Source organism: Pyrus communis, chromosome 2 (assembly GCF_963583255.1).
Source record: "Pyrus communis chromosome 2, drPyrComm1.1, whole genome shotgun sequence".
Lineage (NCBI taxonomy): Eukaryota > Viridiplantae > Streptophyta > Magnoliopsida > Rosales > Rosaceae > Pyrus > Pyrus communis.
The window spans coordinates 33,800,517-33,821,686 of record NC_084804.1 but is presented as its reverse complement, the minus strand read 5'-3'; the positions used below and the strand labels follow the sequence as shown (position 1 = coordinate 33,821,686).

General features: G+C 37.2%; 1 protein-coding gene across 1 annotated transcript; it reads left to right on the top strand.

The window, feature by feature from the left end:
* The first annotated feature begins 20,258 nt into the window (after positions 1-20,258).
* On the top strand, positions 20,259-21,019 carry LOC137723119 (vacuolar iron transporter homolog 4-like). The gene has a single exon (XM_068462291.1). The coding sequence runs from the start codon at positions 20,333-20,335 to the stop codon at positions 21,017-21,019; it is 687 nt and encodes a 228-aa protein (XP_068318392.1). The 5' UTR covers positions 20,259-20,332.
* Positions 21,020-21,170: the final 151 nt, after the last annotated feature.

Sequence of the window (21,170 nt, the reverse complement as noted above, 5' to 3'; positions counted from 1 at the left end):
CTTGGTAGTGTGCGGAAAAATACGTAACAAGTGAATTATATAACAATTCTACTTGGAACCTACAACATAGTAATGTAAGGTCAAGTCCTTTCTGCTTTTACACTTTTTTCTTCATTCCCTCTAGAATTTGTTTCTCATCTCATAGATGGACATATTGGACCATTGTTTGGCACACCGTATAAGACACCGAATAGTACTATATAATAAGAAGTAGGTGTTCGATGAGTCTTGTACTAAATAAGCATCAGATTATTAGTCTAGCCCCACCTATTTAATACCTCATACGCCTACTTGTTTATTCCAAGCAAAACCTTGGTATTATTTAGTCGGGTTCACCGTTCATGCCCAAAACGATAGCACGCTCGCTTTTCTCCAACCTGTAGATTGCAAACTCTTTTCTCTCCTTCTTTCTCCATCCCCACCTTCAATCAGCATCAAGAAGATTTCGAACTGAATCCAGAGGTGGCAGATAGAACCCAAAGTGTTGCCGATCCTGTTCACAAGATATTATCTGAGTTTTTGGCTTAATTGTTCCTTGATTTTGTTGATGTGGGTAAGCTCAAAACTGGGTGAGATTTCATCTGGGTCTTTGATTTCAATGGATTAGAAATCTCAAAATTGGGTTTTTTTTATTTTATTTGGATTTTTTTGCTGCACTGATTATAACGACCTGTCCCAAATTTTATGAAACACGGAACATCGAGGGTAATTTGTAATTTCACTTTGGTTGGGATATTTATTTTAAATTTTTCCTTTGGTGGATCTTGTAGTGTAAGCCACTAGGCCCACAAGTTGTCTCGTGTCCCCTCTCTGTCTCCATTTTCCCAGTTGAACTCTCTCTCCCACTTTCTCATTTTTCTCGACCTCATTTCTCTTTAACTCCCTTATCTCTCTCAGCTCTCCCTCTCTCGAACTGTTTGATATCTCTCGTCCCTCTCCTTTCCCTGCAAGTGCAAACACCTAGCCACGATCACCACCCCGGTGAGACTACAATACCATAACCTAATCTTTTCTACCCATTCCCGCGTCCATAATCGAAGGGACGAGCCTCGAGCGCGCTGATCTCTTTCCCTCTGCATAGGGAGGCATTATTCATCGTCTCCCCAACGAGTCACGACGAGATAGCGTCGTTCTCGACGGAGGAAACTACTCGGAGAGATTTCCCCAAATTTCGGCAAGAACCTGAGCCTTCCAGGCCATTTTCCAGCCAACTCCGGCCGCGACACTACTCCAAATTGGTGTGTTTATTAGTGGCGATTTCGTCCTCCCTTGTTCGAACGGCTCTTCGATGACGGAGTATCTATAAGTGGACCCCTTCCAAAATGCATGATTTAATTACTAGAAATGCATACATGAAAAACATGATTTTATGACTACATTTTATGAAACGTTTATTGAGTTATTAGATTTACACTTTATGAAATATCATGCTTTATCGAATTTACATTATTGAGATATTTATAAATATGATTTATGATATGATGTTTGAGCTATTGAGCTCCGATTAAGATATATTTTAGAAAGATTATGTTCATGATTTTCTATGCTTGCTTAGTGGATATTCATACTCTGTGCCTTCGGGAGGGCAATGTAGTGCCTTTGGGCGAAAGATTTATATATGCCTTCAGGCGGGCGATGTGGTGCCTTCGAGTGATTGTGATACCACTACTAAGGATTTTATATATGATATATGTTTTATGAAGGTTTTATGGCATGCTAGGGTTTTCGGAAAACCTATTACTTATTATGCTATACTCAGATTTCTTGTTATCAAAGGATTGTAGTGGAAGGGTTAAGTATTAAGTTCTTTTTCTTGCCTTGTAAATAAGGACTTTTAGTTTATAATCTTGTATGCTTGAATGGAGGGAGTTCAGAGCTCCTTAAGTCATTAGTGAGTCATCAGCTTTTAACTTGTAATGCCACTAGAAAGTGTTCTTTGACTGGTAGTTTAGTCTTCATCACTTGTCACTTCAATTATAGACACGTGGCTTGTGTCCCTTGGCTGAGAAGGCCTTAACTTGCTTCTGGGCTTGATGCTAGGCTTTGGGCAAGTTCCCTTTTAATTGGCATCTTTGAGCTTTCCCCCATTCAAACCCAATGTTCAAATATTGACCCAAACACGGCCCGTAGCAAATCACCTGATTTCCAACCCAAAACCAAAGCTACCCGAAATGAGCGAAATTATCATTGTTTTAACTTGATATATCAAATTTACTATTTTCACAATGGGGGAAGAAGCCCCCATTAATATTCAAACCGACCAAATAATGGGATCTTCAAATGCGATTGATTTGAATCTGTTGTATACTCGAATGCCTTTGATTGTGAATTATCTTGCCAAGATTGAAGGAGATAATGTGATTACAAAATGTTCATAACATGTTATATCACAAAAAGGAAAAAAGAACGGAAAAATAGAAACTATAGGAGGTGGTTGATTAATTGATCAAACTGTTCTACACATGTAACACCAATCTGAGCTTGAACCAAACAGATGAGGATCAAAATGACTGGCCTCAATAGAACCAATCCAAACCCGTAACTTGAGACACAAGGAAAGGAAAACTCGCGACGATGATGATGCAGATCTTGCTTTTAGCTTCAACGGCTGGCTTTCGTCTGTTATCAAAATTGATCTTGCGTAACAAACCATTCCCTACAATTAGTTCGAGCCAAATCGATTTTGTGTGACGAACGTGCCCATAAAGTACGATCGAGATCCTAAACCTTCTATCGATCCTGGTCATACAACGTTGATTCTAGGAATTGAAAAGTGGTATGCGTATCTCCATGTCTTGTGCAATGCCATTAGTTCCTAGGCACTCATTGAAAGGGCATGAATTTCAATTGGAAAGCTTTCCAATATTTGTAGTACGTTTGCTATTCAAGTTGTTAACGTAGGTGTCAAGGATCGCAAGATAAGTGAATCTGACAATTTTGTCACTAACGCAGATCTCACAAATCTTGTCTAATTTCATGCTACCACGCGTCCGGTGGTATCCCTTTCACATGCATGTTTGTGGAAGGTCTCATGTTCAATTTTTGATACCTAATTATACTTGGCTCATTGTTGTGTCTTAATTCAAATCTTCATAGTATCATTGCATTAGAATCCAACTAGGTTCAAATTTTGCGAATGGCGAGTTTGATATTAATTTATTCTTTTCACTTTAGACCCTGACAAGTTTAAATATTTGCGATTCAAACCCTCTCTCTCTCTCTCTCTCTCTCTAGGTGTATTCCAATAGAATCCAACTCAACTTGATATGGATATGTCTGGCCAATCCAACAAACATCACGCACCATCACAGTAGTACTAGTCCCCAGTGGTTGAAGCAAGTGTAAACCCCCATCCCAACAGCACACACACACACACAGAGTACATAATTGGGGCAATAAAAGAGTGACAACACTTGTATTGGCTTTTTTTTTTGGCCAGCATATTGCATACATGCTAGCTCAATCACCATTACTTGTTCCATATGCAACTCCAATTACGATAACATTCAAATCGGCCACCACACGAACCACTAATGTTACGATAATGTGTCTGAAAGGGAAGAAATTCTTCCACAACAGCTCAGAATTAAGGTAGCGAAACCCTTGCATGAGGTTCTCATTCGTTGTGAGTTTATTACGAGACGATGTAGGCGTCCGCACAGAAGAATTCCTTCTCTTAGTTTAATACTCTAGGTTTCCACGCTTATGGATGAACAGCTCCGAGTCTCTGAATATTGAGTGTAATTCTCAAGGAGGTTTTTGGAGAAATTTTTGCATGCATCTAACACATTTTACAGTGATTTGAGACACAACGTGGAAGTCCCATGCAGGTGTGACTCTACATATATTTTTATTTAGTACCTGATATTATATCACAAGTGCTTATTATGATAAATCTTTGGTGGTCTGAAAACTAAGGGTGTATCCACAGATATAGGCCAAAGTGTGGCTTTTGCCTCCCAATCAACAAGAGGGCTTGCTCCGCCACTACCGCTGGAAAATTCTATAGCCTACATTCGTTCGCTCAGTTTGTCTAAGGCCATACACATAATTGACATTTTTGTGCACGGATTTACGAAATCAACTTAACACTCATTAATTTTATGGTTAAAGAAGAGATTTTGGATTTGAATTAATGTACTTGTCGTGGATGCTCTAATGATTATGGCGTTTCTCTTCAACCACTCTATGTTCTGAATTCAAACTTTCTTCTACTCTTTTAGTGTAAAATATAGCTTGCAGTAATAATAAAAATACTAATAATAATGTACTAGAGCGTTTCTTGTCAATAATGTGGAAACCTAGAGTAATAATGTACTAGAGTGTAAAATATTAAGGGCATACCAGCAAATATATCCAACACTCCTCACAAACAGTCAACACCCCCAAAGCCTATCCAGAATAGCTCACGACAGCAATGAAGAACATGGCTAAAATATTAAGAGTATAATTCCTTTAAGCAAGCGGCATTTTACCATAGTGGTGAAAAGGAATTGAGTCCTTGCATAACGGCGTGGGTTCGAAACCGTCGGTAACTAATCTAACATTTAATCTAACAAAACCTATCGCTTGACCAAAATAAAAAATAAAATAAAAAAGTCCTTTAAGCCTCATTTGTTGTCTAGAATTAGCGTGAATTGGGCAAATCATTAGATTCAGTGAATGTGAAATGAAGAACTGGATACGCACTTGTAACTTTTTGTTCAAATGAAGATAGATGATTGAGCTGTCTTGTCCAAATCCTTCCATATTCTGATAATTAGAGGAATTAGTTTTATTTATAGCTAATCCATTTTCTACCATCACTTGAACAAAAAAGGAAAATAAGCATCCAATTTTTCATTCAACCGTACGCGATCGAATATAGTGAGTTATATATCCTAATTAATCCTCGACGATTAAAAAAAAAGCTATAGTGTTTCTATTAATGAGGTATGTAAATGATTTTATCATTCTTAGTAATGTACGAGTGATTGTAGCAGGTTTAATTCTAGCCTTTCTCTTCTTGGGTATATGTATGAATCCTCAGCTTTAGCAATACATAGAAAAACGTTCCATTCTTGAACACATTTATGAAATCTGTTCATGTTTGAAATGTCGAATATCGACAGAAAAAAAAAAAACAAAAAACTTATGAAAAGGATTTCAAAACTTTTAATTTTAACCGAAAATCATCCACTAGTTTTTTTTAATGGTAAGGATAAAAATAAGTAGAAAAAAAAGCGGGTGCAACTTGTTAAAATGGTACCAGGCATGTTGGTTTAGGTTGATAAAGATTCAAACTTGATTAATCGTTTGAAGAAGTTTTTGTGTTTTTGTTTTTGCTAGAGAGAAGACGGAAGAGCAAAAACTTTCTGTATATTTCTTAATCCCCAAAGACAAAGTTACAAGACTATATCTTTCCACAGCCGGTCTAAAAACAGATCCTAGAACTAGGGACCTAGTACTTCTCTTCGACCATTAATGGTTCATGAAGAATATCATCCATCCACTTGGAAGAAGATGAGAATGCTCAGTACAAATAATAAGTAAACCACCAGCTGTAATCTTTCTAAAACTAGGAACAAAAACTAGCCGTTGAAATTAAAAAGTTCCTACTAATTTTAGTAAGGTCTTCATTTCTTCATGCTTTTCTGCTTCCTTTCTGATTTCATCTGCAGGATTACCTTCTGCAGGTTGATTCTAAAGCTAGAAGGCAGCTTAATTCTCAACAGCCTCTCCTAAGCTGCTTACTGGCTTCACTCCTAACTTCATCCTCAAGTAATTGAATCGATCTTTAGGCAAGGCTTTTGTAAATATATCTGCCAACTGTTCTTCACTTCTGCAATACTTCACATCAATGGATCCTTGCTGCAATGCTTCTCGAATAAAATGATATTTCCTGTTTATATGTCTTGTTCTCTGATGAAAGACTGGATTTTTGGCCATTGATATTGCAGACATGTTGTCACAAAACAATGGTGTTGCATCAGCTTGCAATTCACCAAAATCATCCAACACAAATCTTAGCCAAATGGCTTGAGCTGTTGCTCCAGCTGCTGAGACATATTCAGCTTCTGCAGTTGACAATGCAACTGTGTTTTGCTTGACTGAGGCCCATGAAAAAACACCACTTCCAAAGCTAAATGCATATCCAGATGTGCTTCTACTGTCATCTTCACTTCCAGCCCAATCTGAGTCACAAAAACCAATCAAAACAGCCTCCTTGTCCCTTGTGAATTCAATACCATAGCTGAGAGTGCCTTGAATGTATCTGAGAACTCTTTTAGCTATTCCCATGTGTTTTTTCGTGGGACCATGCATAAATCTTGATAGCAAACTAGCAGCATACATTATATCAGGCCTGGTTGCAGTTAAATATAACAAACTGCCAACAATCTGCCTATATAAGCCTTCATCAGTCAGCTCACTTCCATCAATTTTCTTCAGTTTCTCACCAGTGGGAAGAGGAATTGTCACAGACTTACAATCCTCTAGGCCAAACTTTGCAAGTAAGGACTTTGCATATTTACTTTGATGAATAAAGACCCCTCTTTCAGTTTGTAGAACTCCCATTCCCAAGAAATGATGTAAGAGTCCTAAGTCAGTCATCTCATATTTCTGCATCATGTCTCTTTTAAACTCATTGAGCAATGTATTGCTACCTCCAGTGTATACTATATCATCAACATATATAGAAACTATGATCATATTTCCTTCATCATCAGTTCTAGTATATAAGGTAGCCTCACTAATGCTTCTTTTGAAATTGCAGCTTGTGAGATAAGTGTCAATCTCACTGTACCAGGCTCTAGGAGCCTGCTTCAAACCATAAAGAGCCTTCTTTAACTTATAGACCTTGTGGCTTGCATTTTTTACTTCAAACCCTTCTGGTTGCTCAGTGTAAACCTCCTCCTCAAGTACTCCATTCAAAAAAGCTGACTTAACATCTAATTGGAACAGCTTCCAACCCTTCTGTGCTGCAAGTGCAATTAAAGTTCGAATTGTATCTAACCTTGCTACTGGAGCAAAGGTTTCATTATAATCAATGCCAGGTTTCTGAGCATATCCTTTTGCCACAAGCCTAGCCTTGTGTTTTTGAACTGATCCATCTAGATTCAGTTTGGTTTTGAACACCCATCTGACTCCTATAACAGGCTTGTCTGCAGGTCTTGCCACAAGCTCCCAAGTTCCATTTTTCTCAATGGTTTCAATCTCAGCATTCATTGCTTCCTTCCATGCATTGTCTTTAATAGCTTCATGATAGGTTTCAGGCTCAATGATAGTCATATGACATCTTGCATAAATATCTTCTAAGCTTCTTAGCTTTACAGGTGTATCACTTGGTGTTGAGCCTTGACTAGTACTGCCATTGTTACTTCCAGTAGCATGTTCATCACCAGACACTAATTGAGTGAGATTTGGAGAGTCACAGCTTTGAGTTTCATGAATGAGCCCTTCTGGTTCAGTTATCTCTGGATTCTCATTTTCAAAACTGAGTGGTATTAAAACAGTTTCAACCTGCTTGCTTTCCCAATTCCAGGATTTGTTCTCATCAAATACAACACTTCTTGAGAGTATAATCTTCTCAGTTTGAAGATTATAGATCCTGTAGCCTTTCTCACAACTGCCATAACCCATGAAGACTCCTTTGCTTGCTTTATCATCAAATTTCTGTCTCAGATTTGATGGAATGTGGCTGTAACAAATACTTCCAAACACTTTCAAATGTTTTACACCTGGTTTTCTTCCTGTGAAAGCTTCAAATGGTGTTTTACCCTTCACTGAGATTGTAGGACACCTATTCTGCAAGTACACTGCAGTTCCAACTGCTTCAGCCCAAAAAATCACAGGAATGTTCTTCTCAGCCATCATTGATCTGGCCATTTCACAAATAGTTCTGTTTCTTCTCTCAGCAACTCCATTTTGCTGAGGGGAGTATGCCACTGTTAACTGTCTCTCCATTCCAATATTAGAACAGAAATTCAAGAATTCATGGGAGGTATATTCACCTCCTCTGTCACTTCTCAGCTTCTTAAGCTTAAAACCACTTTGCAGCTCAACAAAAACTTTAAATTTCTTAAACACATTGAACACATCAGATTTGTTCCTTAGAAAATACACCCAACACATTCTTGAGAAATCATCTATGAATGTTATAAAGTATCTGTTGCCACCAACAGATTCATTCTGCATTGGTCCACAAACATCAGTGTATACCAGTTCTAATGGTTGACTAGCTCTCCAAACTTTCTCTTTATCGAATGGTTCAATGTGCATCTTCCCAGAAACACAACTCTCACAGACTTCCTTCATCTCAGATAATGCAGGCAATCCAAGCACCAATCCTTCTCTCTGCATCCTTTTCAGACTGTTAAAGTTCAAGTGACCAAGCCTTTTATGCCAGATCCTTGACTCTTCTTCAATTGAAGCTTTTCTAGCCACTGCATTTATAGATTCAAAAGACAATGGAAAACATCTGTTCCCTGTCATAACAACCTTTGCTACCACATTTTCAAGATTACTATCATCAAATATCACAGCCATGTTACCACCAAATAGAACATAATAACCGTGTTCCATCATTTGACCAACACTTAACAGATTTTCATCTAATCCTGGAACCAGCAGCACTTCATTTATGTATCTTTTCCCTCTTCTTGTCTCAACTACAAGTGTTCCTTTTCCTGTGGCTTGAACGAGATCACCAGTACCCATTTTCACTTTGCAGGTCACTGACTTATCAAGATTGATCAATAAGGACTCTTGGGAAGTCATGTGATTACTGCAAGCACTGTCCACAAACCACACAGAATTACTTGATGCAATTGAGCTTGCATGACAAGCATAGAACATTGTTCCTGTGACCAGATCTTCTTCCTTTGCACAATTTGCAACTTGTTTACCATTATCACAGTCCTTAGTTAGATGACCAAATCGACTGCACCTGCCACATTTGGGTTTTCCTCTATATCTGCATATACCAAAGTGATATTTGTCACATACTTGGCATAGTGGTTTCACATTCCCTTGACTGCCACTGGTTTGTTTGTTGTGTGCAGGAAACTTGTTGTTCCAGCCACCACCAGCACCATTATTCCAGCTGCTATTCTGACCCCAGTTCTTTCCCTTCTTATACTGACCAAACTTTGGATTTGATTTATACTGAGACCCTTTAAAGTTTCCAGTGCCACTTCCATTTCCTCCAACTTTAAGACTACTGAAAGCCCTCTCAGTACTTGTGTATTTGTCTCTCTCATCATGCAAGTCTTCTCTCTTATCATAAACTTTCACTGAGGCTAGGACTTCTTCAATCCTAATAGTATCTAGATCTCTGGTTTCTTCAATAATCGACACTATGGACTTGTACCTTCTACTTAGACTCATCAACAGCTTTTGAACAATCCTTTTTTCTGTTACATCTTCTCCTAGAGATTTCAAGTTGTTTACTATCTCAAAAAATCGAGCCAGGTAGTTATCCAGAGATTCAACATCATTCATTCTTAGATATTCAAAATCAGCTCTAATGGCTTGTAATTTCACAACTCTTACCTTTTTGTCTCCTCTGAACTCTCTTCTCAAGATTTCCCAGGCACCCTTTGCAGTCTTCTCATTTCTGATTCTGGGAAAAAGTTCATCAGTGATTGCTCCTTGAATAAGACTTAGAGCCTTGGCATTCTTGATCTTTTCCTCCTTTGTAACAACTGGTCTTTCAACTGGAATGTGCTCTGACTCACTTTCTTCTTCTTCCTCAGAGATCTCCTCTCTGGAAGTTTGTTGTCCAGCAAGACCAACTTCAACCACATCCCATAGATCGTATGCTATGAGAATGGTTTCCATTTTTACAGCCCAAAAATCGTAGTTTGAACCATTAAATTGTGGTGTTCGTAAATCACCACCGGAGGAGCTTGATCCGGCCATCTTCTCAGGTAGCACAACACAAATGGTTATAAAGGTACCACCTTTAACCCTTTCTGGATTTGTACCTTCACAGAATCACGTCCCTTCTTCGAAATCAGACCTGGAGGCTCTGATACCATGTTAAAATGGTACCAGGCATGTTGGTTTAGGTTGATAAAGATTCAAACTTGATTAATCGTTTGAAGAAGTTTTTGTGTTTTTGTTTTTGCTAGAGAGAAGACGGAAGAGCAAAAACTTTCTGTATATTTCTTAATCCCCAAAGACAAAGTTACAAGACTATATCTTTCCACAGCCGGTCTAAAAACAGATCCTAGAACTAGGGACCTAGTACTTCTCTTCGACCATTAATGGTTCATGAAGAATATCATCCATCCACTTGGAAGAAGATGAGAATGCTCAGTACAAATAATAAGTAAACCACCAGCTGTAATCTTTCTAAAACTAGGAACAAAAACTAGCCGTTGAAATTAAAAAGTTCCTACTAATTTTAGTAAGGTCTTCATTTCTTCATGCTTTTCTGCTTCCTTTCTGATTTCATCTGCAGGATTACCTTCTGCAGGTTGATTCTAAAGCTAGAAGGCAGCTTAATTCTCAACACAAGCCCAGTTGTCAACTGGCTCCGTCTCCTCCCATCACTTTGTTTTGCAGTAGTCTTCGTCTCCTCAGATCCCATCACTTCGTTTTGCAGCAGTCCCTTCTAACAAATTTCATAGCCGAGTTTCCTCTTGGGCGCGAAAATCAAGTGCGGCGCAATCCAAACACACTTTTCAAGGCCTTTGTTGAGCACTACTACGTACATGTTCGATGCCAACCACACAGCCATGGCTAATCTATACCAGGAAAGCTCAATGCTGAGCTTCGAAGGTCAGAAGATCCAAGGAAGGCTCTTGGGTATATTTGTTTCAGTACAACATGAAATGTATATTTGATTTGATTTAGCTAATCTATGATTTGGTTAACCTATACCATGAAGGCTCAATGTTGAGCCTCAAAGGTCAGAAGATCCAAGGGTCACAAAAGCATCATGGCCAAACTTACTAGCCTCCCCTTCTAGCAGTGCCAGCACTACTGTGATTTTGCCTATGGTTTTAGTGATTTTGGCTTTTGTGATCGAGGTTTAGTCGATCTGCTAGAAACTTGATTTTGGCTTTTTTGATTTGGGTATCTCATGAAGAGAGAGTGAAAAGGAAGGGAGGAACGACTGGGTATCTCATGAAGAACGCCATGGGCATGGGCCTCACCACCATCATCACCATCTTGTTGCTCAGGGGATGCAATGAAACCGGAGAAGACTATTTCTAAAACTGAACAAAAAAATTGGACCAAGAAAGAGACACTATTTATGAAACTGGATCAAGAACTAGACACTATTTATGAAGCATGACTAAGAACTAAGCACTATATATGAAAGTGGATCAAGAACTATGCACTATTTATAAAACTGGACCAAGAAAGAGACACTGTTTATGAAACTGTACCAATTACTATACACTATGGACCCAATATAACTATGCACTATTTATAAAACATGACCAATAACTAGGCACTATTTATAAAATTGGACTAATAAATAGTGTAGTACTGTTTAATTTCACAAATAGTGTTATGTTTCATAAATAGTGTTTCAGTGTCATAAATAGTGTTTTAATTTCATAAATAGTGTTCAGTTTTATAAACAGTATTTGTGCGGGAGGCACGCGCGTCTCTGGTCATTTTTTTTTAATTTTTTATTATTAGAATTGTGTCATTTTCATTAAAATTTAAGTTCCTTTGTCCTTTTTATTAAAATTTAATGATTTTTCATTAATATTTAATTTCTTTTCATTAAATAAAATTATAACTTGATTTTTGGTTAAAATAAACTCAACTCAGGCTCTTTTCATTAAAGCTTTTAAAAACAAAAAAAAAAAGCAAAGATTATCGTGATCTGATAAACCAATTGTTGGGATACCCTACTTTAAATATATTTTCAGCTACCTAATATCCAAAGTTGTTGCGTGGCCATGATCGGGGAGATTTTGGCTTCAAGTAGACAAAACAATTTGGTGGTCCACTGACAAAAGTAAAAATATATGCACATATTTTCGAAGTTTATTTGGTACGGTACTTGGCGTCTTGTGAAGGTTTTGTGCGAAATTTATAAAATGACATATTTTTAAAATAGTTTTTAAAATAGTTTTTCGAAAAAAAAGGTAGAATAATATATTAATTATAAAAAAAAAATCAAAACAAATTTTAAAACTCACTGACTTACAAATGTATATTAAACAATAAGAAAAGAGCTACAAAACATAATATTCTCTAAATAATTAAAAGTAGTTCAATCTTAAACAACAAAACAAGAAAAAACAACATGTGAATATATAGCATTATTATATAATAAATTGAAAAACGAAATTTAGGGTGTTGTTATTGGCACTCCAAATATCTCATTGTGACTCCAAATATCTCATTGTGACTCCAAATTTTTGTATTTAGAAGGATAAAGTTTTCACTTATGAGGAGTGAAAATGAATTTAAAGTGTATAATATAAATAATTTTTTTCTTGGAGAAATTAGGTTCACATCCTTCTTTTTGTTACTCCATTGATTAAAATCCTATTCATTTTAAATTTTTGATCAAGGTCCTTGGGTATTAATAACATCATTAATTATTTGAATAATAAAATATTTTTATTTTTAAAATATATTCCTTTAGTGTTAAAAATGTTACAATTAGTATATTTATATTTATGGCTAAATTTTTTTATCATATATTTTTATTTTGAGCTTGTACCTATTTTTAATTTGCAAATATTTTTTTAATTTGTACCAATTTTCTTTTCATTTTTAATTTGCACCCATATACTAGTTTCTTTTTGTGCCCATATTTTTTAAAGTTTTATTTGTGTTTGTATCCATGTGTATACCGTCACGTGGCATTGTATATTTAATCAATGATAGAAAAATTACATTGTAGCATCCCACATCGCCCATTAGAGTGATCCTTAAATGTATATTCCCATCCTTACCTAGCACGAGGCCTTTTGGGAGCTCACTGGTTTCGGGTTCCATCGGAACTCCGAAGTTAAGCGAGTAGGAGGCCAGAGCACTCCCAGGATGGATGACCCACTGGGAAGTTGCTCATGAGTTTCCAAAAATAAAACCATGAGGGAATGGTAAGTCCAAAGCGGATAATATCATGATACGGTGGTGGAGCGGGCCAGGAAAGTGAGCCGCCCCAGACCAGGATGTGACATACATATGGTATATTTATGTTTTATGCCTAAGACCAGTTCCACCGGAGGTGGACTTGCCCAGCACCCTGTCCAAAACACAAGCCAGCACCTTGTCCAAGTGCTCCAGCCCGCAAAACAGCCTGGCACCCAGCCCAAGCCAGGCAACAAACCAGCCCATTTTGGACAAACCCAGCAGCTGGCCTATGTTGGTTGGCGCGTGCACAACACTCGCGACTGGGCGCGAGTAGGAGACAAGGTTGCAGGCGGCGGGGCCCGCTTGTCAGCCCACTTGTGTTTACCCGGATGAGGGCTACGTGGCCCTCCTCAGAGTCGTTGGATTTCCAACGGCTAGTTTTTGTAGGCCGTTGGATTTCCAACGGTAAAAAAAAATTTAAATTTGACTTTTAAAATAGACCGTCTGATCACAGATCAACGGTCCACGTTTTTTTCACCAAAATTAAAAATTAAAAAAAAAAAAAAAGGCCCAACGGTCAGAATTTTGACCGTTGGCCACGTGGCAGCTCGTTGGCTGTTGGATTTGATTATTTTTCAAATCCAACGGTCCAGATTAATTACAACATTAAAATTTATTAAAAATTAATTAAAAATTGTGAAATTTTTTTTAAAAATACAGAAAAATTTTAAAAAATTAATTTTTTTTTTTCTATAAATACCTAACCCTCATCTTCCACCTTACACCACATTTGAATATTTTCTACACTTTCTACACTTTCTACATTTGAATATTTTGTACACTTTGAGAGAAAAAAATGACTTCGTGGAAGCTCATTGAAGATGTTACGTTGTGTGAATGTTGGGTTCACACTACTCATGACCTGATTACGGGTAATGAGATGAATAAGCGAGAAATGTGGAGTAAAATTACGAAATCGTTTTGCGATGTACATGGAAAAGATGCCAGATCTAGTCAAGGTCTTCAAGGCCGTTGGAAAAAACTCAACGCATCCTTTACTTGTTGGAAAAATGCCATCTCTCATGCTTCCGGTAATCTGCGTAGTGGGACAAGTTTAGCGGATCAGATAACAATATTTTTATTTATTTATATGCATTCCACCCACATCAATATTTTAATTTATTTAATTTCTTATGTAATTTTTATGTAATTTCTTATGTAATTTATATGCATTCTACGCCCATCAATATTTTAATTTATTTATTTGTATTACACCTGTATTTTTTAATACTATCTTATCCCACATTTTTATAGACACTACAAGCACAAGCATTCTACAATGCAAAGAACCGTAACAAATCATTCAACAAATGGGAATGTTGGCAAATTGTCAAAGATTGCCCTAGATACAAAATTGTGGCAACCGGTCCAGAAGTTGTCATGCACGGTATGGGTCTACACAGTTCGCCAGAAGCAGACACGGCCGAACAAGAAGCCAACACATTTGAAGACACGGAAGGGACGCCTGAAGAAGTGTCAGAGACCCAACCGACTCGTCAGTCCCTCAGGCCTCAAGGTAAAAAGGCATCAAAGAAAAAAGGTAGTTCTTCCAAAAATGACTACACTAAATATATGGAGGAACTTGCTTGCCAAGGTGAATTGAACATGGCATGGGAAAAGGCTAGAGATGAGGAAAAAGCTACTGCTATGGCAGCAATAATAGCAGCTACTGAGGCTCGTGATGTGGCGGCTGAGAGACAAAGAGAAATAGTTAATCGAGAGAACGAGATGATTAGAGAAGCACTTCATCGAGAGAATGAGATGCTTAGAGAAGAAAGGATAGCTCAAGCAGATTGTGACACTATGAACAAGTCTCTAGTAGGACTGTCTCCGAATTCAAAATATTTTTGGACATCAGAAAAAAGAGATGTCGTGCGAAGGAGGCGTGCAAGAGATGCTGAAACAAGTCAAGGGGGTTCTAGCTACAGAAATCCTAGCAACGAAGATCCTAGCACCACATATCCTAACTCCACAGACTTCATATAATTTCGTATTTATTTGTACTACTTTATTTAATTTGTTATGTAATTTCTTAACATCTTTAGAACTTTATTTAATTTCTTATGTAATTTCTTAGAACTTTATTTAATTTCTTATGTAATTTTTGTACTTTATTTAAATATTTGAATAAGATTACATAAACTCACCAAATAAACATTTGAAAAAAAAAACACCAAATAAAATTACATAACCTCACCATATAAACTTAAAAAAAAAAAAAAAAAAAAAAAAAAAAAAAAAAAAAAACACACTAAATAAGATTACTTAAAAAATATACACTTTATTCTTCAACCACAAGCTTTATTTTAATTATCTTCGCCTTCGTGCAATCCCCACTGGTGGTCAATCAAGTCATTATGGCGGGTTATGTGCCAGTATGGCTCTTGCAATGAAGTGTACCGCTGAACGATCAATTCATTGTAACGTCCATCCCGTTCCAACGGCTCGTGTTGCACGGGATCTTCAGTCCGGTCATGAGCATAGTAGATTTTTGTTCTTGAGTTGTTCATCGGATCCGGCTCGTATTCATCGACGGCATCATAATCATACTCGTCTTCAACAATCATGTTGTGGAGAATAATACACGTCATCATGATGGATCGAAGAGCCTCGACATCAAACATTCTAACTGCAGCCCTGACAATCGCCCAACAAGCTTGCAGGATACCAAAACAACGCTCGACATCCTTCCTACACCCTTCTTGACACTTTGCGAAGTGTTTTTCTTTTTCACTATATGGATGTGGCACTGTTTTGACAAATGTTGACCACCTTGGGTAAATACCATCTGCAAGGTAGTATGATCCCTCGTATTTATTACCATTAACCCAATATGTGCATCTCGGCCCATTTCCTTGTAGCAGTTCGTCAAACATTGGAGATTGGGCAAGGACATTTAGGTCATTCTGAGCTCCTGGAAAACCGAAAAAAGCATGCCAAATCCATGTATCAAAAGAAGCCACCGCTTCCAAAATGATACTTTTGGCTCCTTTTCTGTCGCCATAAGCTCCTTGCACACACTTGGGACAGTTTTTCCAAGTCCAGTGCATGCAGTCGATGCTTCCAATCATGCCAGGGAAGCCTCGCATCTCACCCTTCCTTAGAAGCATTCGCATGTCCCTTGGCGTGGGTTTCTGAAGGTACTCATTGGTGTAAAGGGCTTCAATTGCAGAGCAAAACCGCATCAGGGACTCTAGAACTGTTGTTTTTCCCATCCTTGCGATCTCATCCACTTGATCTGCAGATGCTCTATATGCAAGCATTCGCAAGGCAACCGTAATTTTTTGCTCAGGAAGAAGACCTAGACCATGAAAAGCATCCTCTTTTTGCACAAAATATGGATCATGGTTGCAAACAGCACTCATGATTTTATCGAACAAATTTCGTTGCATTCTAAAACGACGTCTAAAAACATGATCAGGTAAAACGTTGTTGGGAATAAAATAATCTTCCAAGAGATCTTTACCTCGTCTTTCCCTTCTTCTATCGATGTTTGCCGCACGTCTGGGTTTGGCTATCGGACCCACAGCTTCCATGATACGGCGGGAATGTGAGGCCATCCGCCTTCTATGGTGATCATCCTTATCCTCCTCCATTGCGAAGGCCTCATCTCCACCTCCACCTTCGTCAAGATTGACCAATTCTTCCTGTTGTGCCAACTACCTTTTCTGCTACTCTTGCAACTGTTTATACACTCTCCTTGAAGAAGACATTGTAAGAACTCAAGATTTGAAAACAATAAAGAAGAATTCTGAGCTAAAAAAAAGGATTGAGTTTAGTGTGAGGATGGATGTAGGGATGTAGGGTTTTTATGGACAAAAAAAGAGAAGATGAGGTTCTGGACAATGCCACGTGGCACTACATGATTGATTGAAAATCTTATCGAAATCTTGGCTAAATTATTGTAAATAGGAAGTGACACGTGGCGTGTCGGGATTGGTTGAAAATCTTATCAGAAATCTATCTACAAAATAGTACGTTCGGATAATGACACATGGCGTGACAAGATTGGTTGAAAATCTTATCGAAATCTTGCCTAAATTATTGTAAACAGGAAGTGACATGTGGCTTGTCAGGATTGGTTGAAAATCTTAGCAGAAATCTATTCACAAAATAGTACGTTCGGATAATGACACGTGGCGTGACGAGATTGGTTAAAAATCCTATCCGAAATTAAAACTATTTTTTTAATTTATTATTTTATAAAAAAAAATTATTTAATATTTTAAATGGACTGGGTGCCAACGCATTTTGTAAGGGTGGAGATCGTTTGTGCCAACGCATTTTTAGACTGGGTGCCAGCACATTTTTTTTGGGGTGGAGATGCTTTGGCATATTACTGTTCATTAGGGTCTATTACTATTCACTGAAGTGGATAAATGGGATGGGTGTTGGCGCAAAGTCTTTAGGGGTAGAGTTGCTCTAAACTTTGCATCATATATTTATATTTTTAGTTTGTACCCACTTTTAATTTGCAACATTTTTTTTTAATTTGTAGTATTTTCTTTTTAGTTTTATTTTGTACCCATGTATTAATTTCTTTTAGCACCTATATTTTTTTAAAAATTTATTTATACTCAAAATTTTTTAATCTTTTATATGTACCGTAATTTATTTATAATGTACCCATTCTTCTTTATTAATGTACCACTTTGTTATATGTGAAATGTACCAATTTTTTTAACACTATGGATACATTCTTTTGCCATTTATTATTTCTTATTTTTGCATAGTTTTTATCCATTTATTCAATCAAAATGTTTGAATTTTTTTATTGTAACTGTTTCTAATAGTATTATAATGAGGGATTTTAATTTATAGGATTATAAATCTCATAAAATATCAAACAATTAATGTCAAAACTATAAAAATATAAATATTAATAGTAATATAATGAGGTGTACAAAGTCAAGGGACTTTGATCAAACTTCGAATACTAGTATATAAGGCTTTAATAAAAAAATGTTAAGGATTAGGGATCGCATCCAAAATATCCATTTTTTCTTATATATAGCATGACAAATTTTTTTTAGAACTCCTTCAAATTAGGGGCCATGTGTGATTGCACCTTTCACTCTCTCTCAACGCTCCCTTTGTATTTGTACACAAAAGCCATTTATTATCCCAAAATGAGCATAAATAAACAAGAGTAATGCTAGCTAGGTAGATCAAAATTTTAAATTAAATTCTCAAATTAAATGATGTTTCATCAATATAAAATAAACACGTTAATCAACACTTGAATAATAATCTAATTATTAACAACCATATCATTTAATTTATAAAATTTAATTTAAAATTTTGGTCTTCACGTTAAAAAAAAACAATCAGTGATTTGAGTGGGAGTGTGTCGGACGCTGAAAAGAAAGGGCGAGAAGATAAAGGAAACCCTAATTCGTTTTTTGACTGAATATAAAATCAAGAAGGTCTTCCTTTTTCTTAAATTATCTAATCCCCACTCTTTCTTTTCCACACTCGGTGCTTTCTTCCTCAGCAATCCATTGTTGATCATTTTAGTAGGTTTTTTATTTATCAAAATTTAGTAAATTCTGACCTAAAAGATACATGAAGGTCCAAACCATCGTAATTTTTTTTTTTAAAAAGGAACCAGTTAGCGACGAAATCACTGTAATCCACTATTTTGAGAGATGGAAAAACTCACAGAGATATTTAAGTTTTCTTCTTACTATCATTATGTGATTTACCAATGCCAAAAGTCCATCCCAGGACGAGTCCTTGTACTTAATATTTAAGTTGGTGTATTGTGGCATGCATGATTGAAAACCGACCCCAAGATTTATAGCTAGGTCTTCACCATATTTTATTTACCAAAACGGAGAGTTGTCCCGACTTTGAAACCTCTTGCAACGCCGGAAAGAAAAATACTACTAGAGAATTTTATTAAAAGAATTCCCACTAAAGGATTGACAGAGAACTTATACCTTGATGATTTCTGATTACACTGGCATCCGTATGGCAGCTCAACGGAGATTCCGGATCGATAATCATACCAAATCATTCGAACAGTTTACTTAGAGAACATTACACAGTAGTTCACTCTAATTTGTTTCATATGCATGCACATGGAATCAGGTGATTTAGGTCCTTTTTCTTGTTGGCACAAATTTTGGTTACAAATTGGAGCTTCTTTTTTCTTTCTGGCACGGATTTTGGTGATTACAGCATATACTTCAAAATCGCACCAAATAAGAAGGTATACGTAGTTGTGCTTATGCATGCCCATGAACTGGCTAAGCTACACGAAAAGAAGCTATATAATTAAACAAAATAATAATAATAATAATAGAAATAACATAACCGAAAGAAATAGAAAAGGAGATCAAGGGAAGGGAAAGCCTGAATTATTGCTTCTGTTTTCATATTTGTAAAGGAGGTTAATCAGGATTTGTGTTGCCTCTTTTTGTCTTTGTTTGATAGTGTCATGCTTTGCATGTGGACTTGTTTCCGGTGTAACTGCCTTGGAAGTCTTACGTTTCCTCTTAAAATTTGATGTTGGTAAAGTTGTTTGTTTTTTGTGTTGCTCTTCTTCCTCAGCACTAATCTCTTCCGGTCTGCTGATTACGTTATACTGTTAGCTCTAATCGCCAATTTTTCCGTCTTAATCTCAGATATTTGAAGCTTATTGTACAATTGCGTTAGAGGCAAAGTCGGTCGAGATCAAGCTTCAAGATCATGCATGCATGCATGCGGTGCAAGTAATCCCGATTTTATTTGCTTTCAATAGTTTGAAATCAGCCATATTGTCAAAAATTTAAGCATCATAACTCGTATTACAAAACAAGGAAATTTAGAGACATATGTATCCCATCTGCTTTTAAATTATATTTTCTTTCGGAAAGAATTTGTTTCCCGCCCTATTTTTTGGTGAAATTAGTCAAATTATAAACTCATCTTCTTATATTAATATTTTTTTCCTAAATCTGAAGTATTCATCTTCTTCTATTTAAATTAAAATGAAGCAAAGAATATGTTTATAGTGGTATCTTATATAACGAAAGCAATAGCACTAGGTAAACACACTTTGCTTTTTTCAATTCTTTTTTCAATTAGTGTACCCACCTTTGCCTCCATGATTGAACTTCTCCCTCCATAAATACCCTTGTTGAGAGCGTGCATGTGTCCTCCACACTTCTCCAATATCTCTCTACTCTCTTCCTCAGTCCACAACACACCCATAAACCCTAATTCCTCATTATCCGCTTCTCCCGTTAATTTTTCCATGGCGCCAAACAGCCAATCACCCCTAAGTGCAGGCAAGTGTGCCATCCCAATGACCACAAACGACCTCGAGCACCAAACAACCCTAGACCAAAAGGAGTTTGACTACTCCAAACGTTCCCAATGGCTCCGCGCCGCCGTCCTAGGTGCCAACGATGGATTAATCTCAACTGCGTCGTTAATGATGGGAGTTGGAGCTGTGAGACAAGACTTTAAGGCCATGATACTAACCGGGTTCGCCGGACTAGTCGCTGGGGCATGTAGCATGGCCATTGGAGAGTTTGTCTCCGTGTACTCCCAGCTGGACATAGAGGTGGCTCAAATGAAAAGGGACGATCAGAAAAAGAAAAAGAACCAAGAAGTACACGTGGTAGAAGATGATGGTGGCGATGGAGATGATGAGGAGGGTCTGCCCAACCCTTTACAAGCAGCAGCTGCATCAGCACTGGCGTTTTCAGTGGGAGCAATGGTCCCATTGCTAGCAGCGTCGTTTATAAGGCGGTATAAGGTGAGGTTAGGAGTTGTGGCCGCGGCTGTGAGCTTGGCATTGGTGATGTTTGGGTGGTTGGGGGCTAAGTTGGGGAAGGCACCAGTTATGAGATCAGTGACGAGGGTTTTGGTTGGAGGTTGGATGGCCATGGCTATTACCTTTGGGTTAACCAAGTTGATTGGCTCAAGTGGGCTATGAGACCCTTTGATCTGACGCCCATTAATATTGTCCTACAAGATTTTTCGTTATTTTTTTTTTTTTTGGTTCTTATTTTATTTTATTTTTCCCTGTTGGATTTTGTGTAATGAAAGATAAGATGTTCGTCGGGAGTGAGATGTAACTTCTTAAA